The following is a 22,864-nucleotide window of genomic DNA, read 5'->3' as shown; positions in this document are numbered from 1 at the left end:
CCAATATCACTGAAGAAGGGACAGTAGGAACAGAATTCAATAGGGTAGTAGAACCTGAAACTTCTATTAAATTTCTCTTCTAACCTCTTTGTCTAACTTACTAATAACAATACAGAAAAGGTGATGTAAGAGTAACTTTCCTTAAATTACCTTGACACTAGAGCTTACTACTGCAGGATAGATAGGTTTCAATTTTCTATTTCACAAAAATGGATAGAAAAGCTCTGAGGGTTATACAAATCTAAACCTAAAAATTTTTAGGAGAAAACTAATATCACCAATTAACTCTGGCAATTAAAATAAAAATAAAAAGGTCACAATATCATCTACTGAAGAGGCAACTGAGAAAGAATTTAAGTGTCTGACCTGAAGCCACTGAACAAGGGGACAGAGGAAAAGGATGAAGCAAAAACTAGAATGAGCATCATAAATCCCAGGTGAATTCTAGGTTACAATCACTAAACTCTACTCAGATTTATTTCAAATTCAAAATACTGCAGTGAAGACATCACAAAAAGACCAGTAAAATATATAAGGATTAGGGACCCTTTTAGGGATCTCTCTCTTTTTTAAGAATTTACCTTAATCAGATTTCAATGCAAGTAGGACTCCAAACAACTTAAGGGCTCAACATGGGAAGCTTTTTGATAGTAATAATATTCCCTCGGGTCCACAAGCTGGGCAGTCTAACCTCTCCAAACAGCACATGACGCCCACCACGGGCTTTCATAGTATGTTCATCCCACACATTGAAAAAGCAGTGGTTGAGCTGAGTGAAAATAAGAAAAATAGTATCAATTCTCTAGAGGCATTAATATTACAAAACCCTAGAATTCACCAAGATCAAGACAAAATAAGAAGAAAGGAATTAATGAAGACCAACAATATTCAGTAAAGTAAATACAATTCCTGTCAAACACTGTAGTAGTCCAAAGTCACTTTGACTGATTGGCAGCATCGAATTTCGTGAAATGGATTTCTGTTTTAAGAGGCAGTTGGTTCTTTTCCAAGAGTTCTGGGTTATGGAGTTCCCCCCATGTACCAGATGTCTGCCCCTAGGCTCTGAAAGATCTTCCAACCCACACGGGAAAGCTACTGGCTTCCCATTGCCATGATGATGGAGGAAGGGAGCACACAATGAAAGAATTCTTTAAAATCTATTGTTTATTGAATCATTTAACTTCAGGTCAAACAGTGAGTATAGGTACACTAAAATACTTTGGAAATGAAAATTGTAACTACTACTAAGAAATAAGTAAATCAAAACACAAGGTTTATTTGTAAAACGCAAGGGAGGGCATTTTCTTTTGTGGGTTGAGAGCAAAAAAGAAATATGGGAGAATTTCATTACTGTATTGCTAGAGATGTTACGTGTTAGTACAGTAAACACCCCCTTTGCTCTATATGCAAAATGTAATGTGATGCATAATTGCTGGTCAGGTTATTAAGCTCTGAAAGCACCTTACTTATACAGGTGCAACATTCTGAATAATGTGATTTTTAGATGTTAAAGGAAAAAAAGACTTAGGTATGAACTAAAGTAAAGAATCAATAAAGAAGTAAAGTTGATTCTTAGCTCTCATTTTTTAAAAATAAAGTGTAAGTATTGTCACAGCTGAGATGCAAAGTACTCAAACAAACAAACAAACAAACAAAAAACTGGGTAAAATTCTTCCCCTAACTCCCAGGCATTTCTCTCTTAAAAGGGTAAAGACAAAAACAGGAACATCTCAGAACGAAATACCTTTCCTTCCTGGCACTCTAATGGTAACACTGTATTACGGGGAGCTTCTGTAAAAGATGCAAAAGGCTTATCACTTTCATGTTGTACCAAGAGTCAAATAAAATATCCCTCCTACGTATATACCTATGTACAGTTAGAAAAATAACAATATTTACAAGTATGTCAGCATGGCCTAGTGGTGCACAGCTAGATTCTAGTTTTAGATTATCTTACCACTTCTTGGTCAAGTGTAGATTTCAACTACAAGTTTGAATATGGCTCTAAGAGTTAGTACGTAGTTCTATCATCTCTGGCATCTTTCTTAACCTTTCTGGACTTCAGTCTCCTCAGTGGTAAAACAGAGGCAATAATTACGATTTACCATACAGGCTTGTTTTAAGGATAAATTGAAATAAAACAATTAAAGTGCTTACAGCATAGCCAGTATATGAAGGAAACCCCAAAAAACCCCTGAAATTATCTTCTGGAGGATGAGTCCCTTGCAGTATAGGCTTCCCCCACAAGGTGAGTGTCCTAGGAACCCATCTATATCAGTGTACCAGGGGTTGTTGTGAGAGGCCGTGTTTGGCTTCAGTTAATTTTTCTGAAGATTCTAGCAGCGCATTTGCCCATTTCATGATGGGTGATTTACAAGTTTACCTGACCACATTGTGTTGAGTGTTGAGCAAGTTTTGACCAAAAATGGCATGACCCCCACCCTGGCCGGTGTGGCTCAGTGGATTGAGTGCTGGCCTGCAAACCGACAGGTTGCCAGTACAATTCCCAGTTGGGCACATGCCTGTGTTGCAGGCCAGGTCCCCAGTTGGGGGCGCGCAAGAGGCAACCACACACTGATGTTTCTCTTCCTCTCTCGCTCCCTTCTCCTCTCTAAAAATAAATAAATAAAATCTTTAAAAAAATAAAAAGTTAAAAAAATGGCATGAGCCCCCACCCTCCCTATTCACCCAATCTTGCCCCGAGTGACTTTTGTTCCCTGGGACGAAAAAAGCCCTCAAAGGGAAACTTTTTGCTGATGTGAAAGAGGTGAAACAAAAACAGAAGCACAAAAAGGCATCAAAATTGACAAGTTCAAAAACTGTTAGAAAATGGAAAAAACATCTTGATAGGTGTATCAATTAGTACTTTGAAGGTGACTGAAGTTAAAACATGTAAGAATAAATACACAATTTTTTAGAAATAAATACCATTCTTTTTGGGTCCCCTTTCCTATAGTAATTGCTTAATAAATGTTTGCCATTATACTTTATATAAATTTTCTCACTGAATTCTTATGATACTTCTGTGAGGTAGGTAGTATTACTCTCATCCTACAGGAATGTAAGTTGCCTATAGTCCCACAGAGGTAAAATAGGATTTGACACTGGATCTGTCCAATTCCGAGCCTATGTGCTTATTTCTACCTAATACCTCACATGATCTGTATAGGTCTTGCTCTTAGGCCATCATTACATTTATCAAGATGTATTTAAATTGCCTTTCAACTGATCTTACACCCTCAGAATAAACTATGAGGATAGAACGTGGGTCCTGTTTATTCATTTCAGTCCATTAGTCCAGTCCTGCCCACTCATCCAGATTTCAAAGCTTCTGTGTGAGGCATTGTTAGGCGCTGGGATATCATGCTGGGTAGAGACCACAAGGGTCCCAGTCCTCATGGAACTCAAAATCTACTCAAAAAGACATGATCAAGTAAAACTATAATTAGAAACTGGTTTAGTTGTAGTAAAGGAAAAGAGGGGGTATTAGAAAAGAGCGTAAGAGATGGAACCCACTTAGTGAAAGGAAGTTGAAGACCTCTCTGAAGAAGGAACATGAACTGTGATGAGGAGACTTGAGTAGGAGTTGGCAAGGCAAAGAAATGTGGATTTAAACCAGTAGTGAACAGGACCCTACGAAGAGACCTCAGCTGGTACGTGAGGAAGGGAAAGCCAGTGTGACTGGAAAGGAGCCAGCATGTCTGACAAATGGTGAGCGCAGGTCATAGTGGTATGAGATGAAAAGGGAGAGGTGAGCGACCAAAGCACATAGGAATATCAAGGATTTCAGAATTTATTCTCAGTACAATGAGAATTACAGTTGCTTTTTAGAAAGATCACTGTAGCTGCAATGTGAAGACTAGATTAGAAAAGGACAAAAAAAGAATCCAGGAAATCCACTGGGATTTGCTAACAGTAGAGCAAAGGAAATGGGGTGGTGGTTTGGGTCTAGGAGGGTAGCAGTAAGGGTGGGGAGAAGTGCACTTCTCCAGAAGAAATATCTGGAGAACTATACTTCTCTGGAGTTCCAGATATATTGACTCCTTTGGCCTAACACACTACCTAACAATAATAGGAACTCAGTAATTTGTTGACTGACTGATTCCTCAAACAGAGCTGTTGCTAGTTTTAAGGCATCCACTAACCCACAGATGCATGACCTCACCCTGAGCAATATGATCATCTGGTGCACAGGAGACACAGGAAGATGTTGGAGAAATTGTTATTAAATTAATAAACCATATGGTAAGACTCCATTGATGAAAACTTCTTGATATGTGAACTCACCTTTGTAAAATAAAATGCCTCTCCCACTCTGACCAGGGAAAATTTTAGAGGCCAGAAAACTTTCTGCTGTGTGACTTTACAAGTTTATGAGAGAAATGTATTATTTAAAATAGCCTGGAGGTATGCTGCTAGAAATACAGTAAAACACTAATGGTGCTAAAAGAAAGTCCTTCCATTAAAGAAGGGGGAAAGCTATAGTTAGAGAAACAAGCTACACTCATCATTCTTCCTTGTAAAAGCACAATCTCATTCATTACTTCCTATAACAGCAAAATATACTTATTATCTACTAGCAACAAATGCAAATTCAGAGTTAAGGTATTATAATCTGATAAATTCCAAAGGCAGGACTGAGAATGTCTTCACTATGTTATTTAATAATTTCTACCTTGTGTCTGTAAGATATTTATCTTGCTAAAACTATAAAACAAAAACCATTGGGAAAACCCAAATGTTCATGTGGATGTGAGAACAAGAGAATTATGATTACAGTCAACTGAATTAAAAATCTAATCATTAATCCCATTACCTCTGAAAATATTTTCTCATCCTTAAACAGGCCAACAGCATTAATTACAGATTAGGCTAACAAGGAGTAGTCAGGCTTACTTATAACAGCTGTTCTCTTGCCAGGACTAAGTTAAACCTAAGATACTTACCAATTTCTGAGCAATTAAAGCTTTAATTATTATTAAATTAGTTATAACAGTATGTTGCTTAGGCTGGGGTCACAAGCTTAAGTGTTTAGAGACACAAATAAAGCTTAATTTGTTATAAAAAAAAAAAAGAGTGCTCATCAGTACTAAAGGTTCAGGCACGTGTCTTGCCCAGCGTTTATCCGAAGGCCACCCATCAGTGCCCCACCACTGCTTCTGAAGGATCTCGAAGTAGATCCTTCCAGATCTACTGGAAGGAGATACTCGGGTGGACATCAGGAAAACAAGAGGGGCTGAAGTGGACTTCTATGCGAGGAACTTAACAAGCTTACAAATATAATTTGCCTTCTTCCGTTTGGTAGGAAACCATTTCCCCTACACCAAGAGTAAAGCTTTATGTGGTACTCTGCACATGCAGAATGTCTTCAGGGCCTTCAAAATGCTTTTTTTGCAGATCCAGAAAGAGACACATAAAAGTATTAAATAATGTGTTTTTTAAAAGATTTTATTTATTTATCTTAGAGAGAAAGGGAAGGAGAGAGGGAGAGAAATATCATATGGTTGCCTCTCATGCGTCCCCTGCTGGGAATTGGCCAGCAACCCAGGCATGTGCCCTGACTGGGAATCAAACCAGGATCCTTTGGTTTGTAGGCCCGCACTCAATCCTCTAAGCTACATCAGCCAGGGCAGTATCAAATAATGTTTTGTTCTTATTACTATAAGAACTATTTTAAAGAATGTTGGTAACCAAGTCAGATGATAATAGTAAATCTTAGAAGTTCACTGAGATTTACCAACAAATCTCAATCCTTTATTACTCAAGAAAATAAGAACATGTATTATTAGCTAAAGTTCATATTTTACCAACATCTGCACAAACTATTAATATGCTAATTCACGTAAAGGGAAATAAATAACCTTAAATTTGTTATTATCATTTTATTAAAGAAGTTCCTCCTTTCTCTTAGTTTGTACAAGTGCAACTAGTACAAACTTACCTCCATTAATAGGAAAAGTCGTTTATTCAAGCAGGGAAAATAAAAGCCTAAGCTTAGACCTTGGGCAGCTATTAATTACAAAAACAAATTTTAAAAAAGCATGCCTTAAATGTAATGTAATAAAAGTAAGCAAATTTGCAGGGTGTGGCAAAAGTAGGTTTACAGTTGTGAGTACATGAAACACACAGTTTATTCTTGTATTCTTATTTAGCAGTTATTGTATTATTTTCTGTATGAACAACTGCCTCACTCTGTATTAAATAGTATTCAATTCTATAGGAGTATATTGTACAAATCAAATGTTTTCATTCTCAGAATTATCTCAGATAAAAGACAGCACAACTGAGTAAAAGTTCTCATTGTTGCTAAACAATCTATTCATAGAAAGATCATTTAAAACATATTGCAAACCATCTATGTAAGCAGAAAGGACCAATATGTGTGATGTAAATTAGACAACATTAAAATGAGGTATTTCAATCCATTTTTAAAAGTATTTTTATTGACTATACTATTACAGTTTTCCCATTTTCCCCCTACCCCCCTCCACACCCTCCTACCCTTGAGCGTTCATTCCCCACTTAGTTCATGTCCATGGGTTGTACATATAAATTCTTTGAGTTCTGTTTCCCATACCATTTTTGACCTCTCCCCATATGCCTACCAATTTTGCTTCTTTCCTGTGCCTTTCCCCCCCCCATTTCTCCCTCCCCCCTCCCCACTGAACTACTTCTGTGTGATGTCCATTTCTCTGATTCTGTTCCTGTTCTAGTTGTTTGCTTAGTTTTTGTTTTTACTGTTTTTCTTTTCTTTTAGGTTCATTTGTTGATAGTTGTGGGTTTGTTGTCATTTTATTGTTCATATTTTTGACCTTCTTTTTCTTAGATGAGTCCCTTTAACATTTCATTTAATAGTGGCTTTAACTTGACCTTATCTGGGAAGCTCTTTATCTGCCTTCCCATTCTAAATGAAAGCTTTGGTGAATAGAGCAATCTTGGATGTAGATCCTTGCCTTTCATGACTTCAAATACTTCTTTTCAGCTCCTTCTTGCCGCCTGCAAGGTTTCTTTTGAGAAATCATCTGATAGTCTAATGGGAAATCCCTTGTAGGTAACTATCTCCTTTTCTCTTGCTGCTTTTAGGATTCTCTCTTTATCTTTAATCTTGGGTAACTTAATGATGATGTGCCTTGGTGTGTTCCTCTTTAGGTCCAACTTCTTTGGGACTCTCTGGGCTTCCTGGACTTCCTGGAAGTCTATTTTCTTTACCAGATTGGGGAAGTTTCCCTTCATTATTTGTTCAAATAAATTTTCAATTTCTTGCTGTTCTCGTTCTGGCAGCCCTATAATTCGGGCATTGGAACACTTCAGGCTGTCCCAGAGCTTCATACATCTCTCTTTACTCTTCTGAATTCTAATTTCTTCATTCTGTTCTGGTTGGATGTTTATTTTTCCCTTTTGTTCCAAATCGTTGCTTTGAGTCCTGGTTTCTTTCCTGTCACTCTTGGTGCCCTGAATATTTTCTTTATTTCATTCTGGGTATCTTTCATTTGTTTTTTCATTCTTTGACCAAGCTAAATCAGTTCTGTGAGCATTTTGATTACCAGGGCTTCAAATTCTCCATCAGATAGGTTGGCAATCTCCTCATCGCTTAGTTTTCTTTCTGAAGTTTTGCTGTGTTCTTTCATTTGGGCCATATTTCTTTTTCTTGGCACACCAGTCTGGTTGCTCTGGTTGACTTTTTCTTTAATTTTTTGGTTGTCGGAGTTCCATGCAGTTTGATTTTCTGGCACTTCTGCTTGTTTATTGATTTTAGATTGGTTGTTATCCTCCTTTTGGTTGTGCAAGAAAGTGAAGGGTTTCTACCTATGCCTCCATCTTGGGCAGTACCTCAATCAATTTTAAATAAACCATAGTTTTCAACAGCAGGTAGCACAAAACATAGCATCACTCCTTATTTGAATCAAAATCTCAAACTTTTGGATTATTTATTTCTTCAAGTTATAGGTTGTTTATTGCCAAATTCATAATCCTCTGATGTTTTAAAAACAGATGGAATTTGCTTCCTTCCCCTAGGGAAATGCCAGACTAGTGATATCTAAGAAGTATGACTCAATTAGTTTAATTACTTGTCAACTTGATAAGTCGCTGCTCTTTAATGTAAAAACTGCCACTTGTAATTAACAACTATTTATATTGTTTGATCAAATGTCTAATACATATAAAATATTGAAAGAAGTTCTGTATATCTTACAGCAATTCGGTGGAGAAGTCTTGTCCCAGGGGTATGTAAATCTGAAGTACAAGAAACCTCTGGATCAGTCCAACTAGAACGAGAGGGGAAAATATACAGTCATATGTCTAAATCATTTATATGTGCGTATAGACAAACATAATCAAAGGTTATCAACAAGCTCAAGTATTTGGCATTTCAGTAATATATAGAACTGAAATAGCACTACCCCTGACCTACAATCTCATTATGAAAGCAAAAAAATTGATGAAAGTCGAATCAAACTCTAACAAAAAATGATGCCTTTTAAAGTCCCATCTGTGGGCTTGGTGAAATTTTTATGAAAGTTAAAAAAAGTTTTATTTACTACTTTTAATAGGTTGCAAGAGAATATACATAAAGACATATAAAATTGAACCATAGATTCCCATCAAGGCAGCCATAAAAGCATTTAGCAATTATTTTTATTCACTGACAGTTTTAACTGTACTGAACAACTTAATAAAAAACAACAGATCAAGAAAAACAATTCTAACAACTACACCTGAAGGTCTGATGAGCCACATATAGTGTATATGGTTTTAAATACGGTATCCACATTGAGATGGATGGAGGAACATAATTAACTTAATGCTCACAAATTAAGAGCTGATAACTTTTATTCCCCATCACCAGCTCTACCTTGATTAAAAATGTTTGGAGAAAAACCAATCCCCTGGCACTTTTGATAGGTGAAGTCTGCAACTGCAAAAATCAATGAATTTCATATTACCCATACAGATTCATATACTTAATTCTTTTCCTCTTACATTTTGAACTTTTGCTTGATCTGTCAATTATGATGCTCTCAATGGATTAGGAACTCTTTATTCAGAATTAGTAGGCTTAACAAATTTAAGTATTTTAAAGTAATAATACATGTTTAAATAGTCTGTATTCCTTTGGTAAACTGTTTAACAACATTCCTGAACAACTTAAACATACACTATAGTTCCTATATTATACAAGGAATTTAGTATCTAAACAATTAACATATTTGTCAAATATGCTTAATATTTCTAAGTGAAACATACAAAGATAACTTTTGCTTAAAATACTGAGCTTAGAGCCATCCGTGGAGTAAGCAATGTAATAAAAACAGGGCATAACAGACTCTGACCTTAGAACATTCTCTAAGAATCAGATTGTACCATATTTATGGAAAAGCCAGGGGAACAACCAGGGTCCTGGACTACGAAACCAAAATTAGATATCAAAATGAGGCCAACCTAAATAAACCATCGTTAATCAATCCCTTTCGCATCTTCCATTGATTGGCTCTATGGTATTTTTCCACTGCACAATGGCCTCTGTAAATAGAGCTGAGAGAGCACCAGGATAAATGCAATGCAGTCTTTACAAAAAAGCCCCTAATTTAGGTGCTAAATCTCACTGAATCAGCACTGTTCTCTTCAAATACAAAGAGCTACACATACTGGGCATTTCTGTATGAACATTTTTAGATATGAAAGACACTTGCCCTCAAAAAAGAAACCTTTGTAATTCTATTTTCTCCCATATAGAAGCCCTAGTTTCCAAAAGGCTTCACTTCTAAGAATAAAAGAAGTATGACAATACTATACGGTGATGATCTGAAAAAGAAAAAGTCACTTTAAAAGTACTTTAATAACATCTGGCATACACTGATCCTATGTGTCAGAAAAGCTAAGTAAACTCTACGGTAATATTTTTTCCAGTGGCTTAGTAAATTCACATGACCTCTCCATGTCTACATTATATTTAAAATCGCTCTAATGCTGAATGTGGAACTACTGTTAGTCAAAAAATGCCATTAAGTACATAAAATTCATAAAAATTTAGTCTTTTTACTGAAATATTCAGATTTCTGCAGTTTTGCAATGTTCTCTTCCTGAGACAAACTACCTCTATTTTTAAGGGATCAGGCCATTTTTTCTTTTGAATATTTTAAAAACACATTGAATTGGTAAAATACCATTAAATGTTTAAACAGTGGTTTACAGTTGTTTCATCATAAAAAATGACAGTTGTAGCCCGCAGATACATTTTACAGGTGTTACGCTGTCCGAAGAGTGCCCCGATAGAGCATGACTGAAACTAGTTACTGGTTCCTGTCACCGCATTGGCACAGACAGTGCATTAACCCACACCCCTCACTTCAATACAGACAACAGGAAACATTGTGCCTTCATTATGGGTTATTCCACATCCCTTGGGCATATTAGAAAACCTGTCTGGGCTCTTTTACTTTTCATGTATAAACTAGGTCAGTAACTTAAGTTACAAGTCACAGGACTATTTATATAAATTAAATTAGATCTATTATTCAGTGAAGATTTATTAGGCACCTATTATGTACAAGTCTCAGTGTTGAAGTTTTTTTAGTGACTAAGACAGACATGGTCTCTGCCCTCTTAGAATTTATAGGCCAGTTCCATGAAGAATGTCAGTGTGCTTTGACAGCATATAATCCTGGGTCCTTACAGGGAAAAGTATGATGAGTGAAGGTTTTCTTGAAGAAATAACATTGGAATTCAGCTGTGAAGAATAAGCAGGGATGACTGAGCAAAAGAAATGAGGGTAGGAGAGAGGAACACATTTTATAGGAAGAGAGAATACTTTATCGTACAGTGAAAAAGGCCATAGTAGAGTAGGTAAAGTTAAAAGGCCTAAGGGGCTGAGAGAAAAGACAGAAGGGGGAAAGCAGCAGGACAGAAGTCTGGCAAATAGCTAGAAACTCAATCATTCACGGCCTCCAAGGCCATGTGAAGGACATGGGTCATCCTAAAATCAATGGGAAGCCACTCATATGTTCATTAATTTATTCAACAAAGAGTTAGTAGATGTTTACTATGTGCCAGGCTCTATTTTAGTTGAACAAAATAGACTAAGTTTCTGTGCTGGTGGCAGTTACTTTCTGGTAATGGTGAGAAAACAATTAAATAAATAAATGGCATGTTAAATGGTGATGAGAGCTACTGGGAAAAGCAAAGCATGGTAAAAGGGGTCAAAAGTGTGGCAAGGATCTAAAGCCCAGGCCAGAGATAAGGTCTGAAGAAGGGGAGCATGTGAGCCACATAGCTATTTGGGAAAAAGAAGCTCTAGGCAGAGGTGCTAAGGTGACAACCTACCAGGCTACGTTTGAGAACAATGAGGGGAACTGTATGGTTGCAGCAGCGTGAACAAGGGAACGAGTAATAGGAGGTGAAGACAGAGAGTTAGGAGGGCACCAATACTGCAGGATCCGACGGATCCCTGGTTTTTACTCTGAGAGAGATGGGACATTTTCGGCAGAGGAGTTCCTTACAAGTATTGCTCTAGTTGCTAAATGGACAATGGGGACAAGTCAGAAACAGGGAGGCCAATTAAAAGACTACCGCAGTATTCCAAGCATGAGATAATGGTGGCTAGGACCTGGGTGGTAGTATTGGAGGTGGCAAGAAGCAGTAGTCAGAGAATGAATCTAACTTAAACACAACCAACAAGATCTTCCTGATGGACTGAATGAAGAAAAATCAGACTGATATTATATAAGAGTTTTTGGTTTGAGTAATTGAAAGGTAAGTTGCTAAGAACTGAGATGGGGTATCTGCTGGAAGATGAGAAATTTCTAGGGAAAAGCTGTCCAAGTAGAAATGTCAAGCAAGCAACCGAAAAATACAAGTCTTGAGTTTGAGAGAGAAGTATGAGCTGGAAATATAAGTTGGAGTAAGACAGAGATGGCATAAACAGGGAGTAAAAGTACAGAGAGGGTCAAGGACTAGATCCAGGCACATTGCAACATTAAGTCGAGTTAGGGAGAAGAGGAAGAACTATGAAAGGAAACCAGAAGGAAGACCTGTGAATCAGAAAGGAAACTAGAAGTGGGCATCCTGGAGAATGAAGATCAAGGAGGAGAGTGTCAACCTGGTCAAATGCTGCTGATGTGTTAGGCAAGATGAGGGCTGAGAACTGGCCATTGGATTCTGGAATAGAGAACACGACTGACTCTCACAAGAGCACTGTCAGTAGACTGGTAAGGTCAAAGCCACTGAAGAGGTTTAAACAGAGAAAGTTATGAGATTTATTTTAAAAAGCATAGCAAATTGGGGGCAGGGGGAGGCTTGGGGGAAACCTCATAAAGATAAGCAACTGAAACTTAGATTAATACAGGGCTTCAGGGAATGCTGATCCTGAGACATACCAGTGGGCTCCGATGTCACAGGCAAAGCAAAACTGGTTTCAAAGATAAGCCTCAAATAGAAAGTCCTGGAACAGCCTATTCAAATGATAGATGTTTATGTGTGGCAGAGATGCTTCAACTTGATATAACATGTTCCACGGTGAAGGGCAGCATGAATTTATTTATTTATCTGGTTAATGATTTCCTCAAGTCTCATTACCAAGGCCAACTGGTTACATTTAGAAATTATAACCTATTTGTGTTATCCTGTCTTTATGTGACAAATTTAACAAATTTATTAAACAGCAACTGTATAAGATATCCTAAGGTAGGCTATAAAATAGATGATGCAAGATTCCTACACAAAAGAAATGCACAATGTGATCATTAATATCACTTTATGTGATAAGTTGCTAAGGAAAAAAACTGATGTATTTAGAGATGCTCAAATGTAATTCAGAAATACTGCCATTTAATATAAAAAGTTAAACATACTTAATTTCATTGTTAAACTTTCTTCAGAAGCACTTAATATAATAGAAAACATAATAGGGTACCTAATGTCAAATTTGCATAAATAAAGTGTGTGTTTACTCTCAAAATAGAAATACATAATGGTAATTGAACTAGATTTAGAAATGTTAATTGAAAGCCATTCTCTATTCCAGGCATGCCATTTAAATTTAATCATAACAACTTCACACAGAAGGTCATTTTATACAAGCAGAAACAACTATAAAGCTGTTATCAAAAATTACAAATAATTAATATTAAAAGCATTAATACAAAAATTACACATAATCTTAAAGACTGTATAAACTGTTTCGCTGGTTATAGCATTGCACATGCTACAGAAGAGTCAGATTAATTTTTAATTACAGAGTATTGTACAAGAAATACATTAAAAGAGTCTTCTGTTTCTTCCAATTAAAATGATCATCTTCCCATTTAAAAAGCAATTATAACACACTGAAAAAATATTTTTCTAAAAAAATTTTTAGATAAAAGTTGGAAATGGGAGCTTGTCTTTAGACACAGAGTGTTTGGTAGAGGAGACATATTTTTCCGAGCAAACTGAGAAATGTTACTAGAAGTGACTTGACTTTGCTAATACTGTGATCATGTTCACGGATGCTGAGGGCATCGCATGGACGTACAGGCCAACAATAAGAAAAAAACAGGAGAACATTGGCTTAGGTTAAGTCATGTTCCTACAAATCAAATATATTTCTCTCACAAAGTCAATATCCTTTAAAAAGATGGAACGTGTCTCCTGCAAGAAGAATAATCTACAATTAAAATGTTTCCCTGGATCATCTTAGCTCATCTCATTACATACATAAATTTTTATGAAAATAAAAAAAAACAAATGTTATTTTTAAGAAAGTCAAATCTGTTATTTTTAAGAAAGTAGGAGCTATTGGAAAATCATTATTCTTTTATTGTAATAAATTAGTAAAATTAACAATGATTATTCTTTCTGTTTCTTATTTTAGAAATAAACACTGACAAACCATTTTAAAATTAATTACCTCCCATCTATCACTTCTATGGCTTGGTTTACATCTCAGAAATCTAAAACATGCATGTAGTAGCTTGAAATGGTAGATAAAACACAGATTCTGTAAACAGTTAGAAAACTGAATTGAAGTGAGAAAATCAGATACCAAGAACTGTCTTTTCATAGTGCTTGGCACACAGTAGTATCCAGTAAGTGTTCTTAATCACTGAAGGAAGGAGTAAGTAAATGATGAGTGTAAAAAATAACTGACTACTTATATTTGCTAAATCACCTAAATTCTATAGTCAAAACAGAACAAAGTTGATAAAAATCTGATCAATCATTTTGAAAAATAATTTTCTTAAATCACATTAGTTTACTCAAAGCCTAATTTGGCAGCAGAGCCTCAAATTTTAATCCCAGTTCTGCCAATAACTAGGCTTCTGATCTTAAATTTAGGTGATCTCAGGGTTTCTTCTGCCTTAAAAAGCTGACCCTAATTTCCAAAGTAAGTAAGAACTGAAATCCACTCTTGGGGCTTTTGTTAAAACACATATTAATATTTATCCTTGTTAGATATTAATATTTTTAAGGTATATAAATTTATATGTCACTTAATACTATATTTTACATAATTTTTTCTCACAAATTGATTTTCTATAATTTAGGAACTACTGACAGCCTATTTCACAACAGCCTTAACTACCTGATTTCTTGACAAGGAACCATCCATCCTCAGTGTGCTCATCTATAGAAGAGCTATTGTGAGGATTAAAAGTTAAATGTGAAATGCTTAGAAAGTCACAGGCACATAGTAAGTGCTCAATAAATTCATTACTATTGTAATTAATGACTATTAAATAAACCTCTAAATCTTCTTAAAAATACAACTAGATTTCTAGTAAACAGTGAAGCAGACTATATTTTTTTAAAGCAAGACATAATGTTACTTTCTAAATTAAAAAAAAATTCTATCATTTCATGTCAACAGGTGCCAGTGAAAGTGAAACTAATGCCTCTGTATCAGACTTAAAAATGTAATGTTAAGCATCAAATGTTAACTTTTAATATTAAAAACCTTACTTACGGATCTGCTTATTTTCCTTTGGTAACTGAATTTTGTTTGTTTGGCTGCTGCCTTCCAGGACAAACACAAAACTTTTAACTTCTTTATCAAATTCCTACAGAACAGAAATGAAAACAATATTAACTGAAGTATATTTTATCTGGCTTCTATTATAAAATGGGAGCTGAAAACGAATAGGAAACAAGTTCCAGATTCAAATGCCTTAAAAATAGACTTAGGCCTTGCTACTCTTACCCTGACACTTGCTGGGAACTGGCATACAGAAGCCACACTAAGCCACTTGGCAAATCCTCTATTATACCAAGGCACTCTACCTTCAAATAGCAAAAAAAGTTGTCCAAGTTAAGGGATTCTCGAGTTACTAATTATGAGTTTCCAGAGCTGACTTACCCTTCCTCCCCTCTAATCTACGTATTTCTGTCTAATAGTACAGGCTGAACATCATGACCTGTTACAGTATAATGAATCATCTGACCTATGTTGTATCTAGTCTGAAAGTTCCTTAATTTCTGGTGATGGTTCAGAACAAAATTTATCACTGCCTATTTCTTTACTAGTGCTGTAACTCGAAATTCTGTATTATTTACTTAAAGCCAGTACAAATTAAAGTGTTACAATTAAGGTGACATAAAAAACTAAGGTCAGAGAAACAGAAAAAACAAAACAAAAGAAACCAGGATAAAACTTCTTAACATCAGAGTCCAATTTCCATGAGTCAAAGTGGTAATGTAAATGGTTATTCTTTTTATAAACCACATTCCTAATTGTTGAGTATAAAAACTCCCTTTTCACATTAAAGTATTTCACAGATCCTCCCACTCTCCTTTTTTGTGTATGTTAAGAAATGCACTGAAACTAATGGCTGCTAAGAATTAAGTAACACCTTAATAATAAATTTATTATACCCATCATAATACCATCTCTTATATATTTGAAATGAATATACACACACAAAATGTATTATTTATTCCATCTACATGCAAGTTGGACATATACTTAAAATCTTTTAACAGTTTACCAAAATCTTCAACCAAGTCCATCAGCCTCTGCAGACACTGGTCCCTGCCCAGTTTTTGTCTTTTTTTAAATGTATTTTATTGATCATGCTATTAGAGTTGTCCCATTTTTCTCCTGTTTATTCCCCTTTGCCCTACAGCCCCCCCCCCCCCACATGTCCATGGATCATACACGTAAGTTCTTTGGCTGAACCATTTCTGTGAGCATCCTTGGACAGTGTTTTGAACTGTGCATCTGATAGGCTGGCTATCTTTTCATAGCTTAGTTCTATTTTTGGAGCTTTGATCTGTTCATTAGGGCCCTTGCCCAGTTCTTCAAACCCCACCTCTTACCTTGCATTTTTCTCCTGTGTCTGCAATCCTAGCCTTAAAAATTCTAAGCTCTCTGCTGACACAAGGGCTTTGTATGCGCATTTCCCTGAAATGCTTTGCTCTCCACCAGCCCCATACAGTGTCTAGTTGGCTCTTTAGAGATCAAATGTCATTCCCTCGGGAAGCGTTTCCTAATTTCTTTGCTGTATACCCTCAGAGCATCGTTTATCTCTCACTCATAGTAAAAGCTGTATAACTCATCTGTGAGCAAGACACTTACCCTTTCCATGCCTTAGTTTTGTGGTCTATAAAAGGGGCATAAAGGTACCTACCTTTGTACAGACTACCAGGCTATTGTATAGATTACATAGCATATGTAACATACTTGATGCTGTGCTTGGCAAGTAGTCAGCACTCAATTAGTAGTAGTTTTAGTTATGCACAGAACAGAGTTCCTAAAAAGGCATTTTTCTCTCGAGTGTACAGGAGAGAACAGAAAGAGAAGATAGAGATGGACACAGGTTTTTAGATCTGGTAGCAGAAAACTGAAGTAGTTTCTGCTTGATGGCATTGGTTTGCCCCATAAAATAGGGTGTGAGGTCTTCTGGTGAGTGAGTAAAGAATACCTGTCTGGGTATGGATTGGGGATGAGGGTAAGGAGTTGGTGGTTGAAAACCTGAAGACAATTAAGAAAGAATTATTTTGGAGACCTTTCTGGGCTGTTTGGGTTGAATTTATAGCATCATCAATCTGAAAGGCTGTAGACATTTTCTCCAAAGATACTGAGAAGCCCAGGTGCAGACAGATGACTCAGGATTCAGAAAGGGCTGGTGTTTGCAAGGTGGGGATGATGAAAGGATAAGGAGCAAGGGCATTCAAGGTCTTGACCAGGCAGTGATTGAAATCATGGACTATGAATTCTGGGCTGGAGAGAAAAGGAAGTGAGGACAGGGAAAATACATAAATAAAACCAAACACAAGGGAAAGTAAAATAGCCAATGGCCTAAGCATCTGAATTACAGGTTGAAGAACAAACACAGTGGGAGTAACTGGGCAAGCAACTCAAGAATTGAAGATTGGGGTCAAAGAGGGATGTCTTGATGCCTCAGTAATTTCAGAGGCCCTAGAGTTTGTGATGATGAGGTACAGGGTGTGACAGCGGGAATGGGTGCTAAAGTAGAGTGGAAGAAGTCACTAGAAATGAAGAAATAAAGAAACTAAGAAGCTAAGGGTTTGGAGAGATTTTCCTCACAGATACTGAGATCACCTAAAACAACAGCAGGGCTTGGTGTACAGAGAAGGGCTGTGAGCTGGGTGCCTAAGTCTTAAACAACCGAGGACTGCTGTCTGGGAGAACTGCAGCCAACAATGTCATGAAAGGAGTTTGGAGTGAAGGAACAGGCAAAACTGTGAAAACTGATCAAACCCCTTTTGTTATAACCATCAGTCATTTCTTCCCAGGTTTTAGGTGGCTCTAATTCCTCATACTTACTTTCCAAATCACAGATGGACTGCCAAGAATCTTCCATTTTGCTCCAGGATTTTTCCCCTGAGCACTGAAGATTTCAACAAATGCACCCCCCTGGAAAACAAAAATGAAATATTTAAAGTGGAAGACACAGTTAAGGAGAAGATACAACCCACCACATAGTCGACAACCACTGTTCAGGCTTCTGTCAGGTAAGTAGATCTGGGAGGAAACACAATCCCTGTTATTATTCCTACTTTATACCTTGATTGTAACTAGCCCGATTCAATTCACACTGGATTATTTGTTTTAAGTATTGCTTTCAAATCATGATAAACATTAAATAATTGTGTCATAGAAACCTACAGTCTCTTAGTGTGAAGGCCATTGATTTAACATATATAGATCTTGCTTACAAAACATCCTGTTTAACCCAGACTAATAAATTCTGATAATAATCTTTCATTTCAAGATTTTTAGTCATACGAGCCTAAGTTCCAATACCAGCTTTGCCATTTATTAACTACCTGACCTTGAAGTTACTTAACCTCTTGATTCTTCATCTGCAAAATGAATAGTAAATATAAACCATCAAGCACAATACCTTACACATAGCAAAAGCTCAACAGTGCCAACAATAATTATTCAATAAAGGGCAAATTAATACCATATTTTGCAATGTATAATGCACTCCCTTGTTTTCAGCCCGAACTTCTAGGAAAAAGATCTTTTGTTTTAATTTAATTATTTATTTGTTTATATTTAGATATTTGTGTGTTTTTTGTATAATAATTGAATTATAGCATTTATTTTTTAACATATGGTACAAGAACTTTTATGTAACAAATAATTACAAAACACAGGAACAGATACAAGGTATTTCAGATACTACCCATGTATAATGTACATCCTTATTTTTCCCTACAAAATTTGAACAAAAAAGTGCACATTATACACAGCAAAATATGGTGGTTTCATCTGGTCAGTAAAAAAGTTTGGGAGCGAATGAAAGGAAGAATGACTCTTATTTTGAGCATTCCTAAGAATTTTTTTAGACAGGGAGAAGCAAAAATAGGTTTATAGTTGTTAATATGGAAATAGAGTAATTATTAAACAATGATACAAGAATAAACTCTGTGTTTCAGACTCACAACTGTAAACCTACTTTTACCCCACTGTGTATATTTAATATATATTAATTTGGAAATCTATAAAATCTGTATAAGAAAAATAGAGAATCTTATTTATAGATATGCTACATGGTTTCTACTATAAACCTGAGAAGAACATGGAGAGAAATGCTTATGCAAAAACACTAAATACATGACTATATTTCCATCACCTTTCACAGTAAAGGGGAGAAATTAAACAAGATGATTATCTTTGAGGAAGAATTTATTGCAAGACATTGAAAATCTGAAATAAAGACTAAATATGGTTTTCTTTTTTGGCCTGTTTGAAATATAGGCATCACATGAACAAATCTGTCTGATATTTGTAAAGAATGTCTAGCTTTTAATTTTTCTCAATAACATAAAGCTACTTTTGCTTCTGAGTGTTAAGACATAATCACTTAAGACATAATCACTTCTTCCTTGGGCAGTATATGTGCAAACTGTGTGTGGAATCACTTTAGTGCCTGGGGTCAGGTCATATTTCACTATGAATTTTAAATTTAAGGCAGTATTTATTTTGTTGCTTTTTTAAAAAGAAAAATCCTTATGCCTGGTGAGATAGAAAACGGCCACTCCCCATTTCTTTTTCTCCTGTTTTCCAAGTTTCCCACAGTAGGAGTATGCTTTCCAATACAACAATATATTCTACCTAAACGCTCTGAAACCATTCTGACAATTGGAATGGAAGAAAGAGAACTGCAAAATACCATCAGGACACTCACGAGAAGGCACTTCTGATGAAAAGATAGAAGGGACAAAGCGTTGTAGACCAGTGGAGGACTGTTCTGGCACAGCAACAAAGTTGTTCATTCTACCAGTAAGACTAGGATGGAAAATATTGCAAGTTGAGAGTGTGACCTCAGGCAGAGGTGGAGTGCAGAAGATAAGGACAAAGGAAAAGCAGGAAGGGAGATGCCAGTGAAGTGAGGAAAACAGGTCAGGCATTGAGACACTCTAGGAAGACCCAGAATCAGTTTTTTCCCATATCTTTGGATTACCTGAATTAGCATGAACTGGAGAGTAATTGTTACAAAGGCAAATAAACTAGCCCCATCTACGAGGACTTTGATTAACTAGATCTGGCATGAGTCAGGAAATCTGTATTTTGACAAGTATCCTAAGTGATCCTACTATACCCCTGTGTTTGAGAATCACTGACTCCCAGGTTTGGAGAAAATAGCATATAGATCAGGGCTTGTTTTCATTCTAGGTTTAACCCATTCAATGTGCTCACTCATTCACTCTTTCCTAAATAACTTCTGATACACCGGTGTGCATCAACAGTGAGTACCCAAGGCGTGTGTTAAAACTCATGCTCTGTCCTGGAGATTCTGATTTAGGAGTCTGGTTGGGGTTTAAGATCTGCATTTTAATTAGAATCTCAGGCACTCCTTATGTTCCACTGAGCAGCTCCACTCAGCTGGAGACTGAACAAAGTCAAATCACAAGCCCAGTCGTTACTTGCTTTCTTTGTTTTTCCTGTTTGAATGAAGAACACTCATCCATTAAGTCCTTCTTAAGCCTAAAAAAGATAATATGGGAGGCTGGGGGGAGCCTTGCCCTCACCCCGAGCAGCAGCTACCTTACCCAAGCCGAGAAAGCTATACAGACAGGTTGGAGACCGTTTTTTTTGGGTTACCTGGTACTCATTTTTGAACATTCCCGCAGGGGAGCCAGGGCTTGTGGGGCACGGAGTTCTGGGCCTCCAGCGAGTAACGTGGCCCAGACAGCTGGAAAACGGCGGGCGGGAACCCCACAACCCCAAGGGCGGGTGTAGGGCTTCGTGGTCGGCCCTGACTCGCTCAGGCTCTTCTCAGCCTTGGGTCAGCTCCACCTCGGGCCCCCGACACGCACCAGCACCGTCACGGCCGCTGGAGTGCCCCGTGTGCGAGGGCGCAGCTGCCGAGGCGGACCCTGGAGAGGGATTGTGTGCGTAACCTACGTGACGGGGCGCCCGGCCACGGAGCTACGGATAACCCGCGCTCGCCCGGACAAAAAAGGCGCGCTGCTGCTGGTGCTCCGGCCCCTGCTGAATCTGTTCCGAGTAGGGGCGTGGAGGTGGGTGGGCTTAGCAGCGCCTACACTCTGGCCTCACCCATCCGTTCAAAAGGCATCCGCGCTTTGCGCTGTTTGGGCTTCTGGTCGGCAGGCGCAGGAAGCTACGCGGTGACGCATGCGTTACCCAGGCAACTGAGGGAGTCGCTGAGAGAGGGCGGACCGCCCAGTACTTTACACGCGCTGTCTTTAGGTCTTGACCGGTGTCTGCAGAAAAAACTTGAACTTAGCCTGGGGTAAGAGCTGCCACAGTTGCTGGATTCTTCTCTAAACCTGGCATATCCGTTTGGTCTGTCTTGCTTATAAACACTGATCACTGATAGGTTACTGAAGGAAAGAGTGATGGAATCAGGAAACCCTCACATGGCCTTGGTTTGAAGGTTCCCAAACTCGGATTTGTTGAGGCAATAATAGGGTTTGCCAGCTCCTTCCATTGGTTTAGAAGGCCCAAGTAAGTGGGAGTATTTATTCAAGATCAGTGCACATATTAAAAAGTTTTTTTTTCTTCCTCAAAGTAATTGCATTATGAGCCAGGCTTTGTAAGTATAACTCTACAGTTACTTCATGTAGTTTCCATGTCAGAACCTCTTTTACAAGGTAGATATTATTGTCCGTTTTGGGCTAAGGAACTGTGGCTCAGGGAAGTGAAATAGCTTGCTCAAGAAGTAATGGAGCTGGTTTGGAGCTCCTTTCTGATGCTGCACTCAAGGTGGAGTTAGGTCAGTGGCATAGGGTTATTAATCAGGTACTGAAACCCGGACAGCTAGTGCCAGCATTTGTGCTGCCCTGTCTCTACCAGAACAAATAAGCAGGGCCAGATTCAATCTTTATGGGCACTTTATTCAGATGGCCTCCCATCAGAGAAGATGGCAGGTTATGTACCCTAACAGACCTTCTTGCATTTCCTTTCAGGCCAGCCTTATGAGGAAAAAGTATAGGTAAGGGATTTGGAATTCAAGGGAAAAAGTATAGGCAAGCGGTTTGGAATTCAGGAAAGAGGTATATAAGATAAGAGCTGAACTCTGGCAATTTCCCTAACATCCTGTCATCCGTGGACCGGTGATTTTCTGCCTGGGTCCTGTGTCCAGAGTGATTTTCTTTATCTGTGTCTCAGGCAGTAGGATGTCTCTCCCTGAACACAATAGCTCAGATACCACTTTGCTGCTTGCAGTCCACCTGGGGTACAAAGGTGGACTTCCTTGTGGTCTCCTGGAGTCAGGATGGTTGTTCTTTCACTTCCTGAAACAATAGTTTCAGTTTCTGAAATAATAGTTAATAGGTTGCCTTAACTACTAAGATAGTTAACTATTACCTAAAACTAAAATTTCCCAACTCTTGAGTTCCCTTATCAGTACCACTCATGGAGCCCTTATAGGCTATGTAGTTCACAGGTTCACAATCCCGTGGAGCAAGGGTTAGTTGAGAATATTGAGGTTCAGAATTGATTAGGAATTTGCTTAAGGATGCATTGGCAACTTTTGGTTATGACTTAACTCAGATATTCTAATTCCCTCAAAAGTCTCAAATATTAGTTTTTCCTGCAATATGCCAAGCACTGTGAATCACGTACAGGGTATGAGAATTAATGCTACCTGGACTTGCTCCTTAGCAGGACTAAAAATGTCAGATAAAGAACAAACTTACCCTGACACTTTCCCAAATACTAGATGTGTACAAGATAAAGGTGGGACTATCACATAGCTGTGAATTGCAGTATAATAACTAGAATCCAGACTTCCTGATTTTTTAGAGTGCAAATCTAGTTAAACAGGTTTTTGCAAGGCTTTTCGGTGGGAGTTTTGTGAATTATGGTCAATAAAGTGGTCTCTTCTTAGAAGACTTGCTATCTAATGGACATATATTTATCTATTCATTTATTTAAGAGATAATTCTGAGG

At 37.5% G+C, this 22,864-nt stretch overlaps 1 protein-coding gene across 4 annotated transcripts in view; it reads right to left on the bottom strand.

The window, feature by feature from the left end:
* Positions 1–20,908, bottom strand: part of CFAP20DC (CFAP20 domain containing) — a 242,894-nt gene extending 221,986 nt beyond the window's left edge. For all 4 annotated transcript variants that reach the window (XM_037137429.2, XM_037137431.2, XM_037137430.2 and 1 more), the window contains exons 1-4: positions 20,552–20,908; positions 17,762–17,851; positions 14,942–15,035; positions 8,195–8,267 (exon numbers count right to left, since the gene is read on the bottom strand). In XM_037137429.2, the coding sequence (XP_036993324.2) occupies positions 8,195–8,267; positions 14,942–15,035; positions 17,762–17,851; positions 20,552–20,572 (278 nt within the window). In that variant the 5' untranslated portion in view covers positions 20,573–20,908. The remainder of the gene's footprint in view (positions 1–8,194; positions 8,268–14,941; positions 15,036–17,761; positions 17,852–20,551) is intronic.
* Positions 20,909–22,864: the final 1,956 nt, after the last annotated feature.

The sequence above is a fragment of the Artibeus jamaicensis genome, unplaced genomic scaffold (assembly GCF_021234435.1).
Source record: "Artibeus jamaicensis isolate MK-2021 breed Jamaican fruit bat unplaced genomic scaffold, CSHL_Jam_final contig_519, whole genome shotgun sequence".
Classification (NCBI taxonomy): domain Eukaryota; kingdom Metazoa; phylum Chordata; class Mammalia; order Chiroptera; family Phyllostomidae; genus Artibeus; species Artibeus jamaicensis.
The sequence above is the reverse complement of the archived record's forward strand: the minus strand, read 5'-3'. Positions and strand labels throughout refer to the sequence as shown.